General features: G+C 42.3%; 1 protein-coding gene across 1 annotated transcript in view; it reads left to right on the forward strand.

Annotated features, from left to right (window-relative positions):
• The window catches only part of pitrm1 (pitrilysin metallopeptidase 1), a 70,967-nt gene that overhangs the window by 17,883 nt on the left and 31,130 nt on the right, over nt 1-21,954 (forward strand). The window contains exons 8-16 of the mRNA XM_033042177.1: nt 440-566; nt 2,727-2,815; nt 9,050-9,178; nt 10,224-10,337; nt 12,075-12,171; nt 13,453-13,587; nt 17,152-17,290; nt 20,121-20,237; nt 21,643-21,775. Of these exons, the coding sequence (XP_032898068.1) occupies nt 440-566; nt 2,727-2,815; nt 9,050-9,178; nt 10,224-10,337; nt 12,075-12,171; nt 13,453-13,587; nt 17,152-17,290; nt 20,121-20,237; nt 21,643-21,775 (1,080 nt within the window). The remainder of the gene's footprint in view (nt 1-439; nt 567-2,726; nt 2,816-9,049; nt 9,179-10,223; nt 10,338-12,074; nt 12,172-13,452; nt 13,588-17,151; nt 17,291-20,120; nt 20,238-21,642; nt 21,776-21,954) is intronic.

Consider the following 21,954-nt stretch of genomic DNA (forward strand, 5'->3'; position numbering starts at 1 on the left):
GATGTTAGGCCGCAGAGCGACCGGAGATACGAACCGGGAAAAAATCGCATCTCTAGCAAGGTAAGAGATTGACAAAAGTTTCCCCCCGACCCCTTCCCCCACCCTCCACATAAAACAAACCAGAGAACATTGACACATACTTTTAAAACAGACTAAAAATAACAAAAAAGACAAAAAGACAGACAGACTGTTGGCTAGGCTGCCATCGCTGACCAACCGGTAGTATATTGTTCCAAGTCTCAGATTTTTAGGTAGCGATTTATGAATTCTACAGGCAAGAATTTATATTACTAGAACTACTGTAATGCAGGGCTTACCTGCACTCACTGTGACGTGTAGACCTTTGTCCAAAAAAGTTAAATCATTTAAAATGTAAGTACTACATTGATTGCATGAGAAGCTTAGAAGCTCTGCCATTTATCCATTTTATCCATTTCAGGTTCTTTACCTATGGTGACTTGCCCCTGGAACAACACCTCAAACAAATCCAGGAAGAAGCGCTTTGCAAATTCCAAAGAATTAATCCCGGCACTTCAGTTCCCACACAGCCACGCTGGAGTGAACCAGTAAGTAAAGGACACTATCTCTCTGACTCTGGGCTAATATCAGCAGTGAAATAACAGTGAAATAAAGTTATAAAAGTAATCCATATTTATGGTAGTCTTGGTGTAGATTGACAGTCCTGCTGCAACTTGACCTTGTATAAGAGATTATTCTGGATGGATCAAGAGTGCGGCGAGTTCAATGGTCATGTAGACGAGAAACAAAAGAATGCAATTCTTGCTGCAGCTTTACAGGTCCTTATTTTGAGGTTGACAGCCATTCCAGCCAAAGGAACTGTTGTTCTTACAAGACAATACAATAATAATTTATTAGCCAAGTACGTTTTGCAACATACGAGGAATCTCATTTGTCAAATCAGTCATACAAATAAAAAGCAGCAGAACACACAAAATACATTTTAACATAAACATCCACCACAGTGACTCCACATTCCTCACTGTGATGGAAGGCAAAATGAAGTTCAATCTCATCCCTTCTTTGTCCTTCAGTGGTCGGGGGCCTCTAACCTTCCATTGATGGGCCGATCTTACTCCCGTAGACGGAGGCGGGCCTCCTCGTCGGGGGGGATCAAGCTCCTTCATCGGGGGGCATCTCAGCTCCCCGCACCGAGCAATCTGACCCCAGGTTGGGGCTTGTCGAACCTTCTGCGTCTTTGGAGCTCCCGACATCTACGGTCTCTACCCAAGACAGCGAGCTCTCGATGGTAAAATATGCAGGCTGCGGTTGGAGTGATCCCAGGGAAAGGATTGGCTCCAATGTAAGTCCATGGTGGGGCTCAAAAGTCAGTCCCGAGAAGGCCTCCAGCTCCATGATGTTAGGCCGCAGAGCGACCGGAGATACGACCTGGAAAACAGTCGCATCTCCGGTAGTGTAAGAGATTGGGGGAAAAAAAGTTTCCCCCGACCCCCTCCCCTACATAAAACAAACCAGAAAACATTAACACAAACTTTAAAAACACACTAAAAATAACAACAAAATAAAGAAAAAACGGACAGACTGCTGGCGAGGCTGCCAATACTGCGGCACCCCTGGTTCTTGTATCTATCTTGTCAAAATGCATAAGAATTGTGTATAAAATAAAATGTTGGAGACACTTAGTGGCTCAGAACCTTTTTTGGAGAGAAATGGACAAGTGAGATTTCGGGTGGGACTCCGTCAGAAGAAGAGTTCTGACCCAAAACGTCTGCTGTCCATTTCATTACACAGATACTGCCTGATCTGCTGAGCTCATCCATCACTTTGTTTTTTGCTCAATTTTACAGTATCTGCAATCTCCTGTGTATTGTGTATGTTTCGTGAGATGCCTCATATAAACTTTAGGGACTATAGGCTCACTCAACTCGATCTTTTCCTGCACACCAATTCCCCAATCAACATAAGCATATAGTTTTATATTGTCGGCAGGCTTGAATATATTGTAGGAAAGAACTGCAGATGCTGATTTAAATCGAAGGTAGACACAAAATGCTGGAGTAACTCAGTGGGACAGGCAGCATCTGTGGAGAGAAGGAATGTGATGTTTCGGGTCGAGACCCTTCTTCAGACTGATGTCAGGGTAGTGGGTGGGACAGATAAAATGTAGTGAGACAGTAAGACTGATGGGAGAACTGGGAAGGGGGAGGGGATGGAGAGAGAGAAAGCAAAGGCTATTTGAAGTCAGAGAAGTCAATGTTCATACCGCTGGGGTGTAAGCTACCCAAGCGAAACATGAGGTGCTGTTCCTCCAATTTGTGCTGGGCCCCACTGATAATGGACCATTAGATTGGGAATGGGAGGGGGTGTTAAAGTGCTGAGCAACCGGGAGATCAGGTAGGTTAAAGCGGACTGAGCGGAGGTGTTCAGCGAAACGATCGGCGAGCCTGCTCTTGGTTTCCTCGTCTAAATCATTGGTACACATTGTGAATAGCATCGATCCCTGTGGAATCCATCCACTTGTGGCCAATATGCTTCTGATTAAAGTTGCTTCACTGTACTTTTGTAAAAAAAATAATTGTAGAGGAGGCACAGTGTAAGAAAGAAATATGTCTTTTTTTTAATGTTGGATCGGTGGTAGAACCTGTCTGGCACTTTTATCCGACCATAAATGCAAAATATCCCTTTTTAAACAAAAAAAATGGTAGTGTATTATTTATTGTTTCTCTGTGGTCTTATTTTGCCTCCAGAGGGAGTATCACGTTCCTTGTGGGTCAGACTCGATGGCTCCCGATCCTACTAAGCAAACCACATACAGTGTCAGCTACTTGTTGGGCGAGTAAGTATATTTAATTCTATTCCTATTTCTCTTTCTACACAGGAACTAAAGTGTATACTAACTTGAGCATTCCATATCTCAAATAAATCAGTTATAGCTGAAATGTGTAGGAAGGAACTGCAGATGCAGGTTTAAACCGAAGATAGACACAGAAAGCTGGAGTAATGGACCTGTCCCACTTGGGCGACTATTTAGGCGACTGCAGGAGACTATGCAGTCGCCACATGCTCGCGGTTGGTTGCCGGACAGTCGCTTTCATGGTCGTGAGGAGTTCCCACATTCTGGGAACTAGTCGCGGCCTCATTATGGTCGCCGCGAATTTTTCAACATGTTGAAAAATTAGCGGCGACTAGAATGAAGCCGCCATTGAGAGTAGCGAGAATTGTCGAGCCGTAGGTGGGTTACCAGGAGGTCCTAGTTGGTTGCCAGGAGGTCAAAAGTTCTCGGAGGTTCTCGCAAGTTGTAGCCGGTGCTGACTGGTGAATTTCATCAGAACCAAGGATAACCGACCGGTAATGTTAAATGTCCGCCGAGTAAGATCCTATGACTCTACCAGGATAGTTCTCCTTGAAATCCTGTCAATATTATTCTGTCAACACACATCACAGTAAGTGTTTGAGGCTAGAGGAACTCCAGCTCCGCATTGATGAGCTGGAGACCCAACTTCATACGCTGCGGTACATCAGGGAGGGGGAGTATTACCTGGATGTTTTGTGCCAGGGGATGGTCACACCGACCAGTTTAACTAATTCAGTAGGCAGTGAGCAAGGAAAGGAAGGTGTGGCCATAAGCGAGGCAGGTAGGGGGAACCAGGAGGAGATGCGGCAGGAGCCACAGCCCTTGTCCCTGACGAGCATGACCGAGGCTCTTACTCAATGTAAGGACGGGATCAGGGGCTGTGGGAGGGATGAGCAACCTGGCTGCAGCACCGTGGATCAGGGGGCCATTCAAGAGGGGGGAGTTAGAAGAAATGCCGTAGTGATAGGGGATAGTATTATTCGGGGGGTAGATAAGGTTCTCTGCGGCCAGCAGAACATGTCCCGAAGGCTGTGTTGCCTACCCGGTGCTAGGGTTAAGGATATCTCTGCGATGCTGGAGAGAAATTTGCAGAGGGAGGGGGAGGATCCAGTGGTCGTGGTCCATGTGGGGACCAATGACATAGGAAGGACGAGGAAGGAGGATCTGCTGAAGGAGTTTGAGCAGTTAGGGAATAAATTAAAAAGCAGAACCTCGAGGGTACTGATCTCCGGATTGCTACCTGAGCCACGGGCCAAATCGGCGAGGGTACGTAAAATTAAAAAGCTGAATGCGTGGCTCAAAGACTGGTGTGGGAAAAATGGGTTTGGTTTCTTGGGCCACTGGCACCAGTACTGGGACAGGGGGGATCTGTTCTGTAAGGACGGACTTCACCTGAACGGTGCTGGGACTGGGGTCCTGGCAAATCATATAACTAGGGCAGTAGAGAGGTCTTTAAACTAAGTAGCGGGGGGGAGGTATCAAGGGGGGTAATAACGGCAGGGGTAGAGGAAATAGAGCAGGGTATCAGTGGGGAAGCGGAAAGTCAAAATGTGACAGGAGACAGAATGTGTGAAGATAAAGCTCTAGATGTAAAAGGGGCAAAAACGGAAAGGAAGGGTAGTAAAAATCATCTGAAAGTGCTTTATCTAAATGCACGGAGTATTCGAAATAAGATAAATGAATTAACGGTGCAATTAAGTATATATAGTTATGATATCGTGGCCATTACGGAGACATGGCTGCAAGGGGATCAGGACTGGGAGTTAAATATAGAGGGGTACTCGACAATTAGGAAAGATAGACAGGAAAGAAAGGGAGGAGGGGTGGCCCTTTTAATAAGGGAGGGAATAACGGCAATAGAGAGGAAGGATATTGCGTTGAAGGATCAGGATAGTGAAACGGCTTGGGTACAGATAGAGAATAACAAGGGGAAAAAAACACTAGTGGGTGTAATTTATAGACCTCCAAATAGCTGTGACGCTGTTAGTCAGAACATAAATCTGCAAATAGTTGACGCATGTAAAAAGGGAACTGCTGTAATCATGGGGGACTTCAATTTTCATATTAATTGGGCAAACCAAACTGGGCAGGGTAGACTAGAGGAAGAGTTTATAGAATGTATTAGAGACGGGTTCCTAGAACAGTATGTCACAGAACCGACAAGGGGGGAGGCAATCTTGGATCTGGTCCTGTGTAATGAAGCAGGATTAATTAAAAATGTCATAGTTAGGGACTCGTTGGGAACAAGTGACCACAATATGGTCGAATTCCATATTCAAATAGAAGGGGAGCAGGTTGAAACTCAGGCTAGGGTGCTTAGTCTAAATAAGGGGGATTATGAAGGTATGAGGACTGAGCTGATCAAAGTTGACTGGGATAGCAGACTCAAGAATAAGACGGTACATGAGCAGTGGTGTACGTTTAAGGGTCTACTGTATAACCTTCAAGAAAAATTTATTCCTATGAAGAAAAAAAGGGGTAAGGGTAAGAACAGTCAGCCATGGCTCAGTAAAACTATAAAGGATAGTATTCGGCTGAAGGCAAGGGCATATAAGGTAGCCAGAGATAGTGGGAGGGTAGAGGATTGGGAAGCATTTAAAGGTCAGCAAAAAATAACTAAGAGATTAATTAAGACGGGGAAAATAGACTATGAAAGGAATTTAGCGAACAACATAAAAACTAATAGTAAGAGTTTTTATAGCTATATAAAAAGAAAAAGGGTGGCTAAGGTGAACGTTGGTCCATTGGAGGGTGAGACTGGAGAGTTGTTGGTGGGGAACATGGAAATGGCAAAGGCATTAAACGAGTATTTTGTATCAGTCTTCACCATAGAAGACACAAAAAATATTCCAACGCTGGATAAACAGGGGGCCGGTAGGAATGGAGGAGCTAAATACTATTAAGATCACCAAGGAGGTGGTATTAGGGAAATTAATGAGACTGAAGGAGGATAAATCCCCTGGGCCTGATGGATTACATCCAAGGGTCTTGAGGGAGATAGCGGTGGGGATTGTGGATGCATTGGTGATAATTTTCCAAAACTCTCTGGAGGCAGGAACGGTCCCAGTGGATTGGAAAATGGCCAATGTAACACCTATATTTAAAAAAGGAAGTAAACAGAAGGCGGGTAACTATAGACCGGTTAGTCTAACATCGGTGGTGGGTAAAATGTTAGAGACAATTATTAAAGAAACACTAACGGGGCACTTGGATAAACATGACTTCATCGGACAGAACCAGCATGGTTTTGTGAAGGGGAAGTCCTGTTTAACGAATCTGCTCGAATTCTTTGAGGAAGTAACAACCCGGGTGGATAAAGGGGAACCGGTGGATGTGGTATACTTGGACTTCCAAAAGGCTTTTGACAAGGTGCCACATAAGAGACTATTGCTAAAAATAAAAAATTATGGGATTGGGGGTAATATATTAGCATGGGTAGAGGATTGGCTAACAAATAGGAAGCAGAGAGTGGGGATAAATGGTTCATACTCGGGATGGCAACCGGTAACTAGCGGGGTTCCGCAAGGGTCGGTGCTGGGACCCCAGTTGTTCACAATTTATATAAATGATTTGGAGGAGGGAACCAAGTGTAATATATCAAAATTTGCGGACGATACAAAAATGGGAGGAAAAGTAGGGGATGAGGAGGATAGGAAGAGTCTGCAAAAGGATATAGATAAGCTAGGTGAGTGGGCAACAACTTGGCAGATGAAATTTAATACTAATAAATGTGAAGTCATTCACTTTGGGAAAAAAAATGATAGGGCAAGTTATTTTCTAAATGAGGAGGAGCTGCGTTGTAATGCAACGCAAAGGGATCTAGGGGTATTAGTACATGAATCACTAAAAGTTAGTATGCAGGTGCAGCAAGCAATCAGGAAGGCCAATGGAGTTTTGGCCTTTATTGCTAGGGGGATTGAGTATAAAAACACGGAGGTCTTGCTGCAGCTGTACACAGTATTAGTGAGACCACATTTGGAATACTGTGTACAGTTCTGGGGTCCATACTTAAGAAAGGATGTACTAGCCCTGGAGGCAGTGCAGCGAAGGTTTACAAGATTAATTCCTGCAATGAGGGGATTGACATATGAGGAAAGGTTAAGTAGGCTGGAACTCTACTCTTTGGAGTTTAGAAGAATGAGAGGCGATCTCATTGAAACATATAAGATCGTGAGGGGCCTTGATCGGGTGGATGCACCGAGGATGTTCCCAATGATCGGGGAAACTAGAACTAGGGGACATAGTTGCAGAATAAGGGGGGGGCTCTTTTAAAACTGAGATGAGGAAGAACTTCTTCACCCAGAGGGTGGTTAATTTATGGAATTCACTGCCCCAGGGAGCAGTGGAAGCAGAAACGTTAAATATATTTAAGACTAAAATAGATGGTTTTTTAGCTGCCAAGGGGATAAGGGGCTACGGGGAGAGGGCAGGGATATGGACCTAGGTATGGTTAGTATAGTAAGACCTGAGTGATCTCCTGGACAAGTGTCGATCGCCTGGATTGGGGTCGGAGAGGAATTTCCCGGATTTTTTTCCCGAATTGGACCAGGGTTTTTATCCGTTTTTTTGCCTCCCCCAGGAGATCACGAGGTTCTTGGGGTGGAGAGGGGTGATAGCGGTATAAAGGGGAGGGTAGTGTCTTGTGTTCTGTGTCTTGTGTCTACTGTTTGTGGGTAAGTGTGTCTGTTTAGTGTTCAGCCATGAGCGAATGGCGGTGCGGGCTCGACGGACCTGGTGGTCTACTCTCGCACCTACTTTCTATGTTTCTATGTTTCTAAATACAATTTTGATACTCTTGTGATTGATGTTCATATGATTGGAGCAACATTTTTAATTCGTATTGCTTTTTTCCCCCTACAGGTGTAACCCAGTTGTATATTATCTTTCAGTAATGTGTGCAAAAATGCAAATTTGCTTTCATTTGCATCTCAAACAAATTCTCTTTTTAAATAAGAAATCTGTGATGTGTGTTGACAGAATAATATTGACAGGATTTCAAGGAGAACTATCCTGGTAGAGTCATAGGATCTTACTAAGAAATTAAATGTCACCTCAGTTGAATGTCTCGTGGAAAAGGCAGAATCTTTGATAACATCAAATTTATTCACAACTTTACTGACATTCTCACTTGGATAAGTAGATAAAATAAAAATAGAAAATGCTGGTTTAACCACCTTAGTTATTCCAATGAAGTTTAATTTTAGAGATACAGCACGGAAACAGGACTTTTGGCCCACCGAGTCTGCGCCGACCAGCGTTTCCCGCACATTAACACTATCATACATACACTAGGGACAATTAACAATTTTACCAAAGTCAATTAACCTACAAATCTGTACGTCTTTGGAGTGTGGGAGGAAACCGGATCACCCGGAGAAGACCAGTGTGGTCACTGGGAGAACATACAAACTCTGTACAGACAGCACCCGTGGCCAGGATCAAACTCGGGTTTCTGGCACTGTAAGGCAGCAACTCTACCGCTACACCACTGTTCCAACCCTAAATTCAAATTGAGGAATTTAGAATGTGCAATTCTTCATACAAATAGGTCCTTGACACTTTCAGCAGTCAATGCTGAATCTCCGATGATCAGCCATTCCTACCCGTTATCTCAGTCTTTTTCCACGTCCCTCTTCAACTTGAAATATCGTATTTCATTCATTGTCCCTGACATTTATCCCGTGCATTCTTCCTTCAGCCAGCACCAATTTCATTCAATCTCTCTTGTTCGTTCCTTATTGTAAGACTTTTTTACATTTCTGCTCCTCTCCACTTTCTCCAATATAATATATATTTTTAATCTACTCGCAATTCTGATGAAAGAACCTGAAACAATAACTACATTTTTCTTTTAATGGATGCTGCCAGATCTGTTGAGTATTTCCAGTATTTTGTTTTCATATTTCAACCACCGACAGTATTGTATATTCTGCATATACGCTGAAGTATTTGTCTCCAGCGCTCCCTTTAAACATTCTGGGTCCTCTGGAAAATTCATTATTCTACTGTCTAACATCTAAAATATTAGAAATTGAAAACTTGTTTGAGTATTAATGGAATAGTCCGTCAGCGTTAACGTCCGGAGAGTGCCAGATTAATGGTGTTTTACTGCAACTTGTTTCATAGCATTTTTATGTTAAGTTCATTGTTTTCTTGTGGGTTAATGTTGGAGGGAAATATTTTATTTCAAATGTGTGTTTTTATGTCTTCTTGTAGCATTACCGATACCTATGAAACATTCATCCTCAGTCTTCTATCATCTTTGCTGGTTTCTGGACCCAATTCTCCATTTTACAAAGCATTGATTGATGCCAGGATTGGCACAGACTTTGCTCCTGTTGTTGGGTAGGTTTCGTTTTGTTCTGCTTTATCTTTTTTTGGTAGTTCTTTTAAACTGTTAGCTATTGTTTGTAAATGATCCACTACAACATACATGGTGAAACATATGTCTTTATTCCATTCAGAAATACAGAGCATTCGAACTGCACAGCTGTGCTCTTCCAGCTCAGCATGGCTTCTGCCAGCTGGCAGTCGTCATTAGTGTAGTACTGTAATACCATGTAACGGGTGGCATGCATATATGGAGATTATAAATGGCATGGGTTAATAAGGGTTAATCTACATCCTTCCTCTCAAAGAAGCAAAGCATATAGAGAGTGGCTAGCAGAGAATATATTATAAAACACCAGTATAGGGTGTGTGCATTTCTTATTTTGCTTGTACATGCTTGTGCATATATGAGCACGTAAAACGGCGGGCCATGCACAGTTCAAGTATAGCCGGTAAACTTTCCAATCAGCGGGTTTGGCTTGCAGACACGACGTACACGTGTACGGTAGTACCCCTCGTGCGCCTCATCCTTCTCTGAGGAAACGAGTCCCTTATAGGGTGAACGTGGAGGAGAAGACACCGGTGGAGATGGGGGCTCCAGGGAAGGTAGGGATGGTGCTGGCACCGGTAGAGGAGTCGCTGGAGTGGCTTTCGCAGAACGTGGGGGACAACCGACCGGCTGGTCAGGGTAAGGACGGGAAGGTGCCGGTTCATTAACCGGGAGGAAGTGTTGGTCGGTGCGTCGGTAGATGCTGTTGTCAACGCTGACCAGGTATGAGCGTGGCTCCACGGTTGACCCCAGAACGACACCGAGGCGGTCATAGCCTCTGAGCGACTGTAAGCGGACACCCTGTCCCTTGTTGAGTGGTTGGAGCGGAGAGCTGGTTTTATCCTAGTATTTTCTTTGTGTGTCTTGGCGGTGTTGGAGCTGGGATTGGATCATGTAGTGGAGATTATAAATGACATGGATTAATAAGGGTTAATCTACGGCTATTAATTTGATCTTTAAATTCTTATGCAATTTTGTAGTCACTAATGAAAGCTATGATTGTTTTTTCAGATACGATGGGAGCACAAGAGAGGCTTGCTTTAGTATTGGGCTACAAGGCATTGCAGAACAAGACGTCAAATCAGTGAAACAGATCATCGAGAAAGTAATTGACGAAGTAATTGAGTGCGTAACCTACTCTATAAACATAATAATTTAATTACAGTGCAATGTGTTGAATGTATGCTGCTGCGCAGTGGTGCTACACAATATGTCCCCTTCTTAACTTCAGTACCACGTGCAAAACAGCATTTAAGAGATATTTGGACAGATGCATGGGTAGGCATTGTTGAGAGGGATATGGGCCAAACACAGGCAAATGGACCATGTTTCCATGCTGTATGTCTCCAATTCGATGACGTGCTCATGTGAGGAATACTGTGGAGATAGCTTCCTTACTGGAGGAATGGTTCCTGGGTGTATTTATCCTTCTGCCCTATGGTCCTCCTATTTGCTTCAGACATTATAAATATGGAATATTGCATTCGGTCATCTGTATGTTGGCAAGCAAATTTAAAAATCATGCTTGCCTGCAATAGGCTCTCATTTCATTTGATTTAGTTTAGCTGAGAGATGCAGCTTGGGAACAGGCCCTTTTGCCCACTGGGTCCGTACTAACCAACAAAAACCCATATACTAGTTCTGTCCTACACACTGGGGAACATTTACAGAAGCCAATTAACCTACAAACCTGAACATTTTTGGGATGTGGGAGGAAACCGGTGCACCCGGAGAAAACCAACATGGAGAACGTACAAACTCCAGACAGACAGCACCCGTAGTTTCATAGCGTCTCCGTTATGGCATCCTTTATGTAATAATGGTTCCCATGACCTGACTTAAATTAGGTTTTTTGTACAAAACAATAGTACTGGAGGAACACAGTGGGTCAGGCAGCATCTGCGGAGGGATTGGACTGATGACGTTCTGGGTTGAGACTCTTTATCAGACAGTTTGAAGTGGGGGGAGAAAACTGGACAATTAGAGGTGGGGGTGGAACAAAGGCTGGCAAATGTGTGGGATGGGGGCTATTGGCAGAGGACTGGCACAATAGACAAAGGCAAGGGGTGAAAAGGAACCAGATAGGTGTCAGATGAAGAGGAAGAGTGGGAGGGATATGGGTGGAAGAGTACAGGAGGAGGAGGAGAAAGAAGGTGGATAACAGGGAACTACAAGATTTGTTGATGGGAGATGAGTGTACAAAGCGGAGAAAGGAACAGGGAAAGCAGCTTCTCTTTAAATGAGAAGTTGCCTGCTCGAAGTTATTTACAGCAGGATGGTGCAACTACATTTCTAGCACGACCTAACAATACTGAGCAAATGAAGATTAAACATTGTAGTCTCCCAAAAGTCTTTATAGCTTTATTACTCTGATATATTTATCAAAGAAATGTTGGAGAGTTATAAGATCACAGCACAGAAACAGTTTTGGTCCACTGTGTTCCTGCTGACCACCAAGTTCATAAGTGACAGGAGCAGAATTAGTCCATTCGGCCCATCGAGTCTACTCCACCATTCAATCATGGCTGATCTATCTTTCCCTCTCAACCCCATTCTCCTGCCTTCCCCATATAACCCCTGACACCAAGTACCCATCTATACTGATTCCATTCACTGGCACCTAGTCTTTGGTCTTCTACGCCTTGGCAATTCAAACGGATCTCAGCATACTGGCAATATTTCTGAACCTCTTGCTCATTGCCATAAACGAATATCCTTTAGTTTTAAACAACTCTGCTAAGGGGGAAAGTTTGTTATTATATGCCGTATGCATGCCCTATAAACCCTATGCTTGCCCTATGTCTCATATTTGCTTGAGTGTTTTATTTACATGTTTAAAATTGTTGTTTTTTAAATTAAAAGGAAAGGATTTGAGGAAGTGAGAATAGAAGCACTCCTTCACAAGATTGAAATTCAGTTGAAACACCAGACTACCAATTTTGGCCTTGCATTGGCATCAGTAAGTTGCTCTTTACTTTATCCACATGATGGCGCACTAGCCACACTACCGTGGTTTGTGGAAGATATTTTGAATGTGCCACAAGAGGGTGTCAGAATCTAGTTAATACATGGTTTAATGTTAAATCGGTGTGGTGTCAATGTATCAAATATAAACTGTTTGAAGTAATCCTTTTTGAACAGTTTGAAGTATTTCTCATGTTGTTATTAGTAATAAAATTGTTTGAGTGAGCTCTGCTAAATGTTTTCACACTGAAGGACTAAAATGTATTAAAATAATTTTAAGGAGGCTTCTTTCCTCCAATTTACTTTTTAGTGTTAATGTCTGTGAGCTGGTATTCTGGGCCTTGAGTGACTTGCAACTGAAAAACCATATCCATTGGATGTGCCTTCATTAGACTGTTTGTGAGCAGAAGAAGGGCTCAGATGTGCGCAATCGAGTGTATACTAATATCCAGATGAGTAGATAGTATGATTTCAAAATTAACATTTATCAAAAATTATGGATTGGATCAACACTGTCCCATCATTCAGCTCTATTCCCTTTTTCTTCTCCTCTGGCAGCCTTGCTGAGAAATTAACTGAAAATACCTGGAAAATGTCCCATTCAAATCCATTGGAAACAGCAGCCAAAATCTCTTTTTGTCACCCCTTCTCCCTTTCTGCTAAGTAGTTGTTATTGGATACAAAAGCAAGATTAACATTCAAGTGTTGTAGCTAGCTTGTGCATTACAATCTTGGCCAAGGATCGGTTATTTGCCAAGATGAGGGAATTAGGTCCCATTGCAAGATGAAAAGTTCTGCTATTTATTTCAGAACAAAAACATTGAGGATTAATAATGTAGGTAGAGTGATAAGCTTCTCATTAGCAGTGAAGATAGACACAAAAAGCTGGAGTAACTCAGCGGGACAGGCTGGAGAGAAGGAATGGGTGGCGTTTCGTGTTGAGACCCTTCTTCAGCATTAGCAGTCATGTCGGAAGATAAGTATGGAAATAAATACAATCTTGAGTTTGGAAACCTAAGTTAATCCAATGAAACAATACTCTGAAGAAAGGTCTCAATCTGAAACGTAACCCATTCCTTCTCACCAGAGATGCCCGACTTACTCCAACATTTTGTGTCTATCTTCAAAACAATGCAAGATGCAATTTTAGATTTGTCACTTTAAAGGTTCCTTTGCATTCTGCTTGGGAGGTGTGATTCATAAATCAAGTTGTCAGAAATTAAATATTTTTCTTGTAATAACAATCGCTGATTTCTCTTTGTATGTTTATGTCTAGTATGTTGCAACAAACTGGAATCATGATGGGGATCCTGTCGAGGTGTTGCAGATTGGTGAAAAGGTGACTAGGTTCAGGCAATCCCTGAAAGAAAATCCTCAATTCTTGCAGGATAAAGTTAGATACTATTTCAAGGTAAGGGCAATTAAATTAGATGTTTTCTTTGTGTTTGGGGTCTCAGCAGCAGTGACTATCACTATCAACATAGGAAGATGTCTGTGCTGAACCTTGTATCAAATTCGACCATTCCAGTTTGTCTGCGCAGGATCCGTATCCCTCCATTCCCTGCATATTCAAGTGCCTATCTATAAATCTCTTAAATGTCATATCTTTCTTCCACAACTCTGGCAGCATGTATCAGGCAGCTACTACTCTGAAAAGAAAACTTGTCCTGCACATTTGCTTTCAAGTTAAACACTCGCTCTAAAGCTATGCCATCTACTATTCGACATTTCCACCATGAGGAGGGAAAAGGGTCTGACGGTCAACTTTTGCCGATGCATCTCATAATTTTATAACCTTCTATTAGGTTCTTCCTCAGCTTCTGATACTTCCGAAAACCAATCAAGCTTGTCTAACTTATCCTAAAAGTTAATATGTTCTAATCCAAGCAACATCCTGTTAAACCTCTCTTGGACCCTGTCCAAGACTTCACATTCTAACTGCAACGGGTGACCAAAATTGTGTACAGTACTCCACATTTGGTCTAACCAAAGTTAGATAAAGCTGCAATATGACGTCAATACCCGACTCAATTTTACTCAATACCCGACTCAATAAAGGCACTCATACCATACTAGTCTACCTACTATAGACATGTACAGAGGGGTCTTGGGTTCCATCAATCCGGTCCTGGCATTAACTATTTACTATCCCCTCGCAATTGACCTAAAAAAGTGACACCCTCACACTTGCTCTAATTAAACGCCACCTGGCTTTCCTTTGCCCATATCTGCGATCTATATCCTGTTGTGTCCTCTGATAGCCTTCTTCATTGCTCACGATTCCACCAATTTTTGTGTCATCTGCGAACTTGCCTAACCCATCCACATTTCCGTCCTAAGTAATTTATATATACTGTATCACAAACAGAGGCCCCAGAATTGATCCTTGCAGAACGCCACTGGTTAAAAGCCTCCAGTCAAAATACCAGCTTTGCACTACTCATCTATGTAGCTTTGCACTACTTTGCACTACTCATCTATGAGTAAGCAGTTCTGAATCCAAACAACCAAATCACCATGGATCCTGTGCATCTTAATCTTCTGGATCAGTGAACCATGAGGGACCTTGTCAAATGCCTAAATAAAGTCTATGCAGGTAACACCTACTGCTCTAGCCTCACCAATCACCTTTGTCACCTCCTGAAAAATCCTTGTTAAGGTCCCACTTGCCTTGCCTTGATCCATATATCCAAAGCCCTCCCTCCTGCTGCAGCTCTTGAGCCACTTAGTAACCTGCAATATCTTCTATTTCTTAGAACATAAGATCATAAGTGATGGGAGTAGAATTAGGGCATTCAGCCCATCAAGTCTACCCCACCATTCAATCATGGCTGATCTATCTCTCCCTCCTCACCCCATTCTCCTGCCTTCTCCTCATAACCTCTGACACCTGTACTAATCAAAAATATATAATATTTTATATATATAATATCTTGAGTCTCATTTGCGGCCACAGAACTGCTCACCTGTACCCCTTATGGAGTATCCTATCACTATTGCTCACCTTTACTACTGCTCTGCTGTTCAACAGATCCTGAGGTGGTTCTGCCGTTCTGGCTGCTGCTGCTATCTGTCCCTGAGAGGTCATTCCCCCAAGATATCCAAAACGACTTGTCTGAGAGAAAAAGATAAAGCCACAGGAAACTCCTGCACTACCTGCCTGCCTCAAACTCCTGCATTACCTGTCTGCCTCTCCTGATGGTCACATCCATCTGGCCAAACTTTTCATGTGACCACCTTCCTGAAACTACCGTCTACAACCTTTTCTGCCTCCTGGATTTTTTGAGTATAATTTAGAGATACAGCACAGAAACTGTCCCTTCGGCCCACCGAGTCCACACTGACCAGCCATCCCCACACATTAACACTGCACTACATGCACTAGGAACAGTTTACACTGATACCAAGCCAATTAACCTACAAACCTGTACGTCTTTGGCGTGTGAGAGGAAACCGAAGATCTCGGAGAAAACCCACGCAGTCACAAGGAGAAAGTACAAACTCCTACAGACAGCGCCCATAGCCGGGAACAAACCCGGGTCTCTGGCGCTTCAAGTGCTGTTGGGCAGCAACTCTACCGCTGCGCCACCTAATGCTCCTCTGTTTGTCCATTTGCTGCTCCAATGAATGCAGGCAGTCTGAGAGGAGCTGCACCTGGACACACTTTCAGCAGAGATAGTCGTCAGGGGCACTTGACTGCTCCCTGATTTCCCAGGATTGGACAGGAGGAGCAAACCACTCCACTGACTGCCATAACAACCTCCGGAATACACATTAAAAAAAATCTATAGGACCTCAGGAAGCGTAAACATTGACAATCTTACCTTGCCCGTACCTTGTTTCTATTCGCCCTCTTCACCAAATATTTACTACATCAGCCCTTTCGCCTCAAAGCAGCCCCTCTCAAAGTGGCTGCTCCAAATTGGCAGCTTCACCCTTTTACTTGCTGCTAAGGCTGACTGGCATAAAAAAGTAATGCTACTTTTCAATACTTAAATTGAATTAATTGCCAGTGGATATTAATTAGCTGTTATTTCATGAGATTTTATTATTTAAAATATTTAAATCTTTAAAATGTTTGTTTAAATCTATATTGCTTTTGCATTTTCAAGATAGTGTTTGCTTGCATCTGGAGGGCAATCTGGAGCTGTCTCTGTCCCCATTGATTGGTATTTTCCATTAACAATAACTGGCAAGTTTAGTGATTTTTGTTTTTGGCCTACACTTCATATTTGTCCTTATTTATTGAATTGAATTTCATGAAAAAAGTTTACGAAAGATGTCATAAAATTTGTCAACTTATGATTGTTAAATCCAATGCCATTAAAACTGTAATGTATTTAATAGCATTTAAACCATATGCTTATCTTTAACTGATTTCTTCAAAGGCTCATATCAATCTTATTAGGCTATCTATGCTAACTGATTTTATCAGAATGCTAAATAATTGCATCCCTTTCCTGAATTTCTACTTTATTTATTTATCTCCTTGAGCTGAAGTATTTTGATGCCCTTAAATCCTGTGGTAGCTTTTCTTTCCAAAAAGGTGTTAATGAAATCGAAATGTGATTTTTTTTTTTAAATTATTATTTATCTCCCCCCCCCCCCCCCCCTCCCCATTGCTTTTATTGAAATCCTTAATTGAAAATCATCAACTACTATTCTTTTCAGAATGTCACCCTATATTCTTCTACACTTTTCACTGAAGGCTGTGTATTTGGCAAAGTTACCTCCCTCTAATTTATTTCTGAAGGAGAGTTTTGTGGTTATTAGAATGCATATGCTAGATGCAGGAAAAATGTTCCCTATGTTGGGGGAGTCCAGAACCAGGGGTCACAGTTTAAGAATAGGGAGTAGGCCATTTAGGTCTGAGATGAGGAAAATGTTTTTCAGCCAGAGTTGTGAATGGCCTACTCCTGCACCTATGTTCTATGTTTCTATTTGGCCATAATATGGAATGTTTCTTGTGACCCAGGAAAACCCTCATCAGCTGGCCTTGTCAATGAGTCCAGATGAAGGTTATTTGGAAAACCAAGGCAATGCGGAAAAAAGAACACTACAAGAGAAGGTCAACTCCCTCTCTACAGAAGAAAAGAAAGAAATCTATGAAAAAGGTGACGTTCTCTGCGGATCGGGAATCATATTTTAAATATTTTGTAATCACTTTTTTCCTTTTAATCACAAACATCTGTAATCCCCAGAGCAAGAGGTGGACGTTTTGTGCTGCCTGAGTATAAAGCAGCATGTGTCATCTTTCTGCTTCCTCCTGGGGGGCAGTACCCAGGTTGTAATCACAAGACACCTGTGGATGTGCACAGTATAACCATGATTAATGGGAGATCAACGGCGCTTCATTGTCACATGTGCAACACACAGTGAAATTCTTTTGTTGCATACTGTTTAGTATACCTAAGCACAATCCTCGATTAGCAAAGTGTGCAGAAATTGTCATCTGAGACCGCAAACGAGAGGCACCAAGTTTTGGCACCATTTTCAAAGTCCAGTCCTTGTGCTTGGTCAATCGAAGTGAGCCCCAGGCTGCTGCAAGGCCTCCAGCCCTCATCTTCCTTGGATGTCTGGATTGTCAAGCAAACTGATGTACCTCTCCTTGCCCTTCCACCTTTTGTGTCCCGAGGGCGCCACCCTCGGCTGACCTTGAGGGCACGGTAGGCCAGACCCTGTAATTATGCTCCTAAAGCTTACCCCCCCTTAGTCTAGTGCAGTCAAACACTGAGTCAAGCACAGGACCACTAAACTTTATTTTTTGAACGAACAACGAATCCCCTATACAATACCTAAACCACCGCGGGTTCGATCCTTGTCCCTGACTGTTCAAGCCCTTCAGCCTCGTGCAAGCAGACACCTCCAAAAGGTCACGCAGTCCCAAGCGCCCTTCCAGAAGATCAACAATGAACCTCGTGGGGGCTACATATTATAGGTCATCGAACCTTGTGGGGCAGAACTACACGGGGGTGGCACCCTTAGAAGTCAATCACACATATTGATTACATTAAAGTGTTATTGACAGTTCCCCAACCCAATTACAAAGAGTCCCATTACAATGTTTCCACAGAGGCTTCTGGAAGGAAGTCAATTAATCAAATAATGCAACGTTCTCCCAGGTAATATAAACAATTCTAACACGGCTTCACACTTCACCCAATCATCAAACAGCAGCACAAACACTTTGCAACATTATTAACAGTATTTACAATCCCTTTGCAGCCGGCCAATCATGGTAATGCATCTGCAACACCTTTGAGTTTCTCTGCAGAGTCCTCATACATTTTAACAATAAAGAGGACATCTGGATCTTTCCCCATCCTGCATATCAATCTAGGGCTCAGAATGGTGCCATTCACAGCCTGTAATTTTCCACAGACAGAGGCCAAGCAAGTCCTGCAGATGCAGGGATCCTCCATTTTATAATGTCTAATTTGGTCAATATGAACATTTTCTGTCCCCCCTAGTATTATTGATGAAGGGCATGGGGCATCCTTGGTGTCTTGTTTTATAACTGGAACATTCTACTAACTCCACTTCTAGTTCCTGGGATTTACAGGCGTGCGAGTTAACATTACCATTGTTCTAACACCTCTACGTTGGTTAGACTGAATATAACCCCCACAGCAAATTACAGTTTAAAATTTTTTTTATTTTTAATGTTGTGTTTTTATTCAGAAATTAAGTTGTCCATGGAGTGATGATAAGGGCTATTGCAGAAACATTTGGATGTTCAGAATAACAATTAATATGGTGGATTTTGAATTAAAATGTGTTTAATTGTAACTGCATTTCTGTCCACCTCTGGTTGTCTTTCATCCCTTTGTTTATTAGGAATCTATTTATCTATCATTTATGAATTGTTGAAGTTTTTCAGACACACAGAGAAAAAAACATTTCTGTCTTGCATCCTTATTTTCAAATCCTTAAGGGCCTGTCCCACTTGGCGATTTTTTTCGGCGTCATATCAGTGTCGCCAAAAGATCTTGAACATTTCAAAATTCAGCGGCGACAAAAAAAACGTTGCGACATTCGGAAAAACTCCGCGCGTCATAGGTCATCACGCTGCGTCACGGCGCATCACGCTGCAACGTTTTGGTGACCTGATACGTCAGTCAATAATGCCAGCGGAGGCTTAAAATATCGCCAAGTGGGACAGGCCCTTTAGTTCTAGGTTCACCCACAAGAGGAAATTGCCTCTCCTCATCTATCCAATTAAGGACCATCGGGGTCCCTCATATTTCAATCGTCTACATTTATTCCAGCAGCTGCAAGTTTGATCTGCATCCGTTCCAGATACAGGTGCAGAAAATCTTTGCTGATCTACTCCCTGCACATGAACATCTTTCTTTAAATAGGAGGCCAATACTGTACACAGTACTCCCACAATTGCCTTATCTAACTGACGCATAACCTTCCTACTTTTGCATTCAACTCTCCATATAATAGATGATAACATTTTGTTAGTTTTTCTAATTACCTATAATCTACACACAAGTCTTTTGCAGAAGTTGAACATAAAATAAAAGAAGCGGTGGTGATTCTTATTGATAGTATTGATGAAGGTTCTTTCAGAAGCATTGCTTTAGATATTCCAACAATTTGATTTGTGATTATTGCTACAGCTAATGCTTCACCTGTTTTCTCATTTCTTTGAGATGCTTTTAAATGCACTAGTGCTAAAATGGTAACTTAATTAATTACAAAGGAGACACAAATGCTGGAGAAACTCAGCGGGTGAGGCAGCATTTATGGAGCGAAGGAATAGGTGACGTTTCGGGTCTGAAGAAGAGTCAACCCGAAACGTCACCTATTCCTTTGCTCCATAGATGCTGCCTCACCCGCTGAGTTTCTCCAGCATTTTTGTCTACCTTCGATTTTTCCAGCATCTGCAGTTCTTTCTTAAATAATTAATTACAAAGGTTCTTTTTACTTTCTCAGGCCTGGAGCTGATAGCTGCACAGAGCACACCTCAAGATGTGTCCTGTCTGCCAGCACTTAAAATTTCTGATATTCCACAAACATTTCCTTTAACGTCAGTCGAGATGGATTATGTAGGTAAGATTATTGACCTGCATGGGGTTATCATACAAGATCTACTTGTTATTTAAACCTGCAGTTTAGTGCAAAGTTTGACCCTATTGATGCTTGGAAAGGCTAGCAGAAGCTACTTGTGTACCTTCTGTGCCCTTTGCAATGGTTTAGTTCAAGAGTCTTTAAGAATAGATATGAAATGTTGACTTTGTCAGTGTAGTCCAAATTCTGGGAACAAAGCAATATCTGGGTGATCATTTGTTCAATATTTGCAAATCTCTCAGGATGGGTGAGTTCTTTGGCCCCATCCTATTCAGTTTTCCCAGTGGATTAGATGGTCCCACATGTGACTTCCTGGCATTGTTTCTGTCTTATTACATTAATATATGATGAGTGTTTGACTGCACTGTGCCTCTACTCTGTGTTTAGAAGGATGAGGGGGTGGACCTCATTGAAACTTACCGAATAGTGTAAGGCTTGGATAGAGTGGATGTGGAGAGGATGTTTCGACTTGTGGGAGAGACTAGAACCGGAGGTCATAGCCTCCGAATAAAAGGACATTCCTTTAGGAAGGAGACGAGAAGGCATTTCTTTAGTCAGAGGGTGGTGAATCTGTGGAATTCATTGCCACAGAAGGCTGTGAAGGCCAAGTCAGATATTTTTAAGGCAGAGATAGATAGATCTGGATTATGGGGAGAAGACAGGAGAATGGGGTCTGGGGTATGGGGAGAAGACAGGAGAATGGGGTTGATAGATCAGCCATGATTGAATGGCGGAGTAGACTTGATGATTCAAATGGTCTAATTCTGCTATCACTTATGAATTTATTAAATTAAATCCATGTTGTTGATTGTAAAAGAACCCCGAAAAATGTTTTATGGCAGCACTTAAAAAGGCTATGGTGAAAATAAGACAAATGAACAATCAAATATTGAAGTCCATAAGGTATCTGTTCCAATTGGAAAGAATTAAGTAAAATGTTACAAGAACAACAAATAGTCATTCTAGCAGATTAAGAATTAGTTTAATTTTGAAATAGAGAAGCTAAAAGAAAGATTTAAATATTGTGTGGTTAAGTCTGTGTCAATTTAAATTGGCAGTACAATACAATACAATATAATACAATACCTTTTATTTGTCATTTGAACCTCAAATGAGGTTCAAACGAAATTTGGTTTCTGCAGCCATACAAAAAAAGAACCAAGACACACACCAACACAATTCAATTCACATAAACATCCATCACAGTGAGTCCTCCTCACTGTGATGGAAGGCAAAACTTAAACATATCTCTCCCCTGCACTCCCCTCTCCCCCCCATGTCAGAGTCAAAGACAGAGTCTTTATATGAGACATAGACATAGTGAGCTGGTTACACATTAAATGTACCTTTTGAAACGTTGGCTTCATTCTGTTCTACTTTCTTGTAGGTGGAGAGGTGCCTATTCAGTACTGTGGGCAGCCAACCAATGGCATTGTTTACTTCAGGGCTTTCACCAGCCTTAATACTCTACCAGATGAGCTGAAGCCATATGTACCACTATTCTGCAGTGTGATTACAAGGTAAGTTAGTGAAGTTGCAAGGGTGGTAACAATCCGAGGGGCCTGTTCCTGTGCTGTATTGTTTTATGTTCTGTGAGAGTTAATGAAGTGTACTGGATCATAACTTATGAACAATCTGTGTCTATGAGAAGTATTTGTATATTTGTGGAATGTCGGATATCTCTGCACCATGGTTAAAT

Source organism: Amblyraja radiata, chromosome 2 (genome assembly GCF_010909765.2).
Source record: "Amblyraja radiata isolate CabotCenter1 chromosome 2, sAmbRad1.1.pri, whole genome shotgun sequence".
NCBI lineage: Eukaryota > Metazoa > Chordata > Chondrichthyes > Rajiformes > Rajidae > Amblyraja > Amblyraja radiata.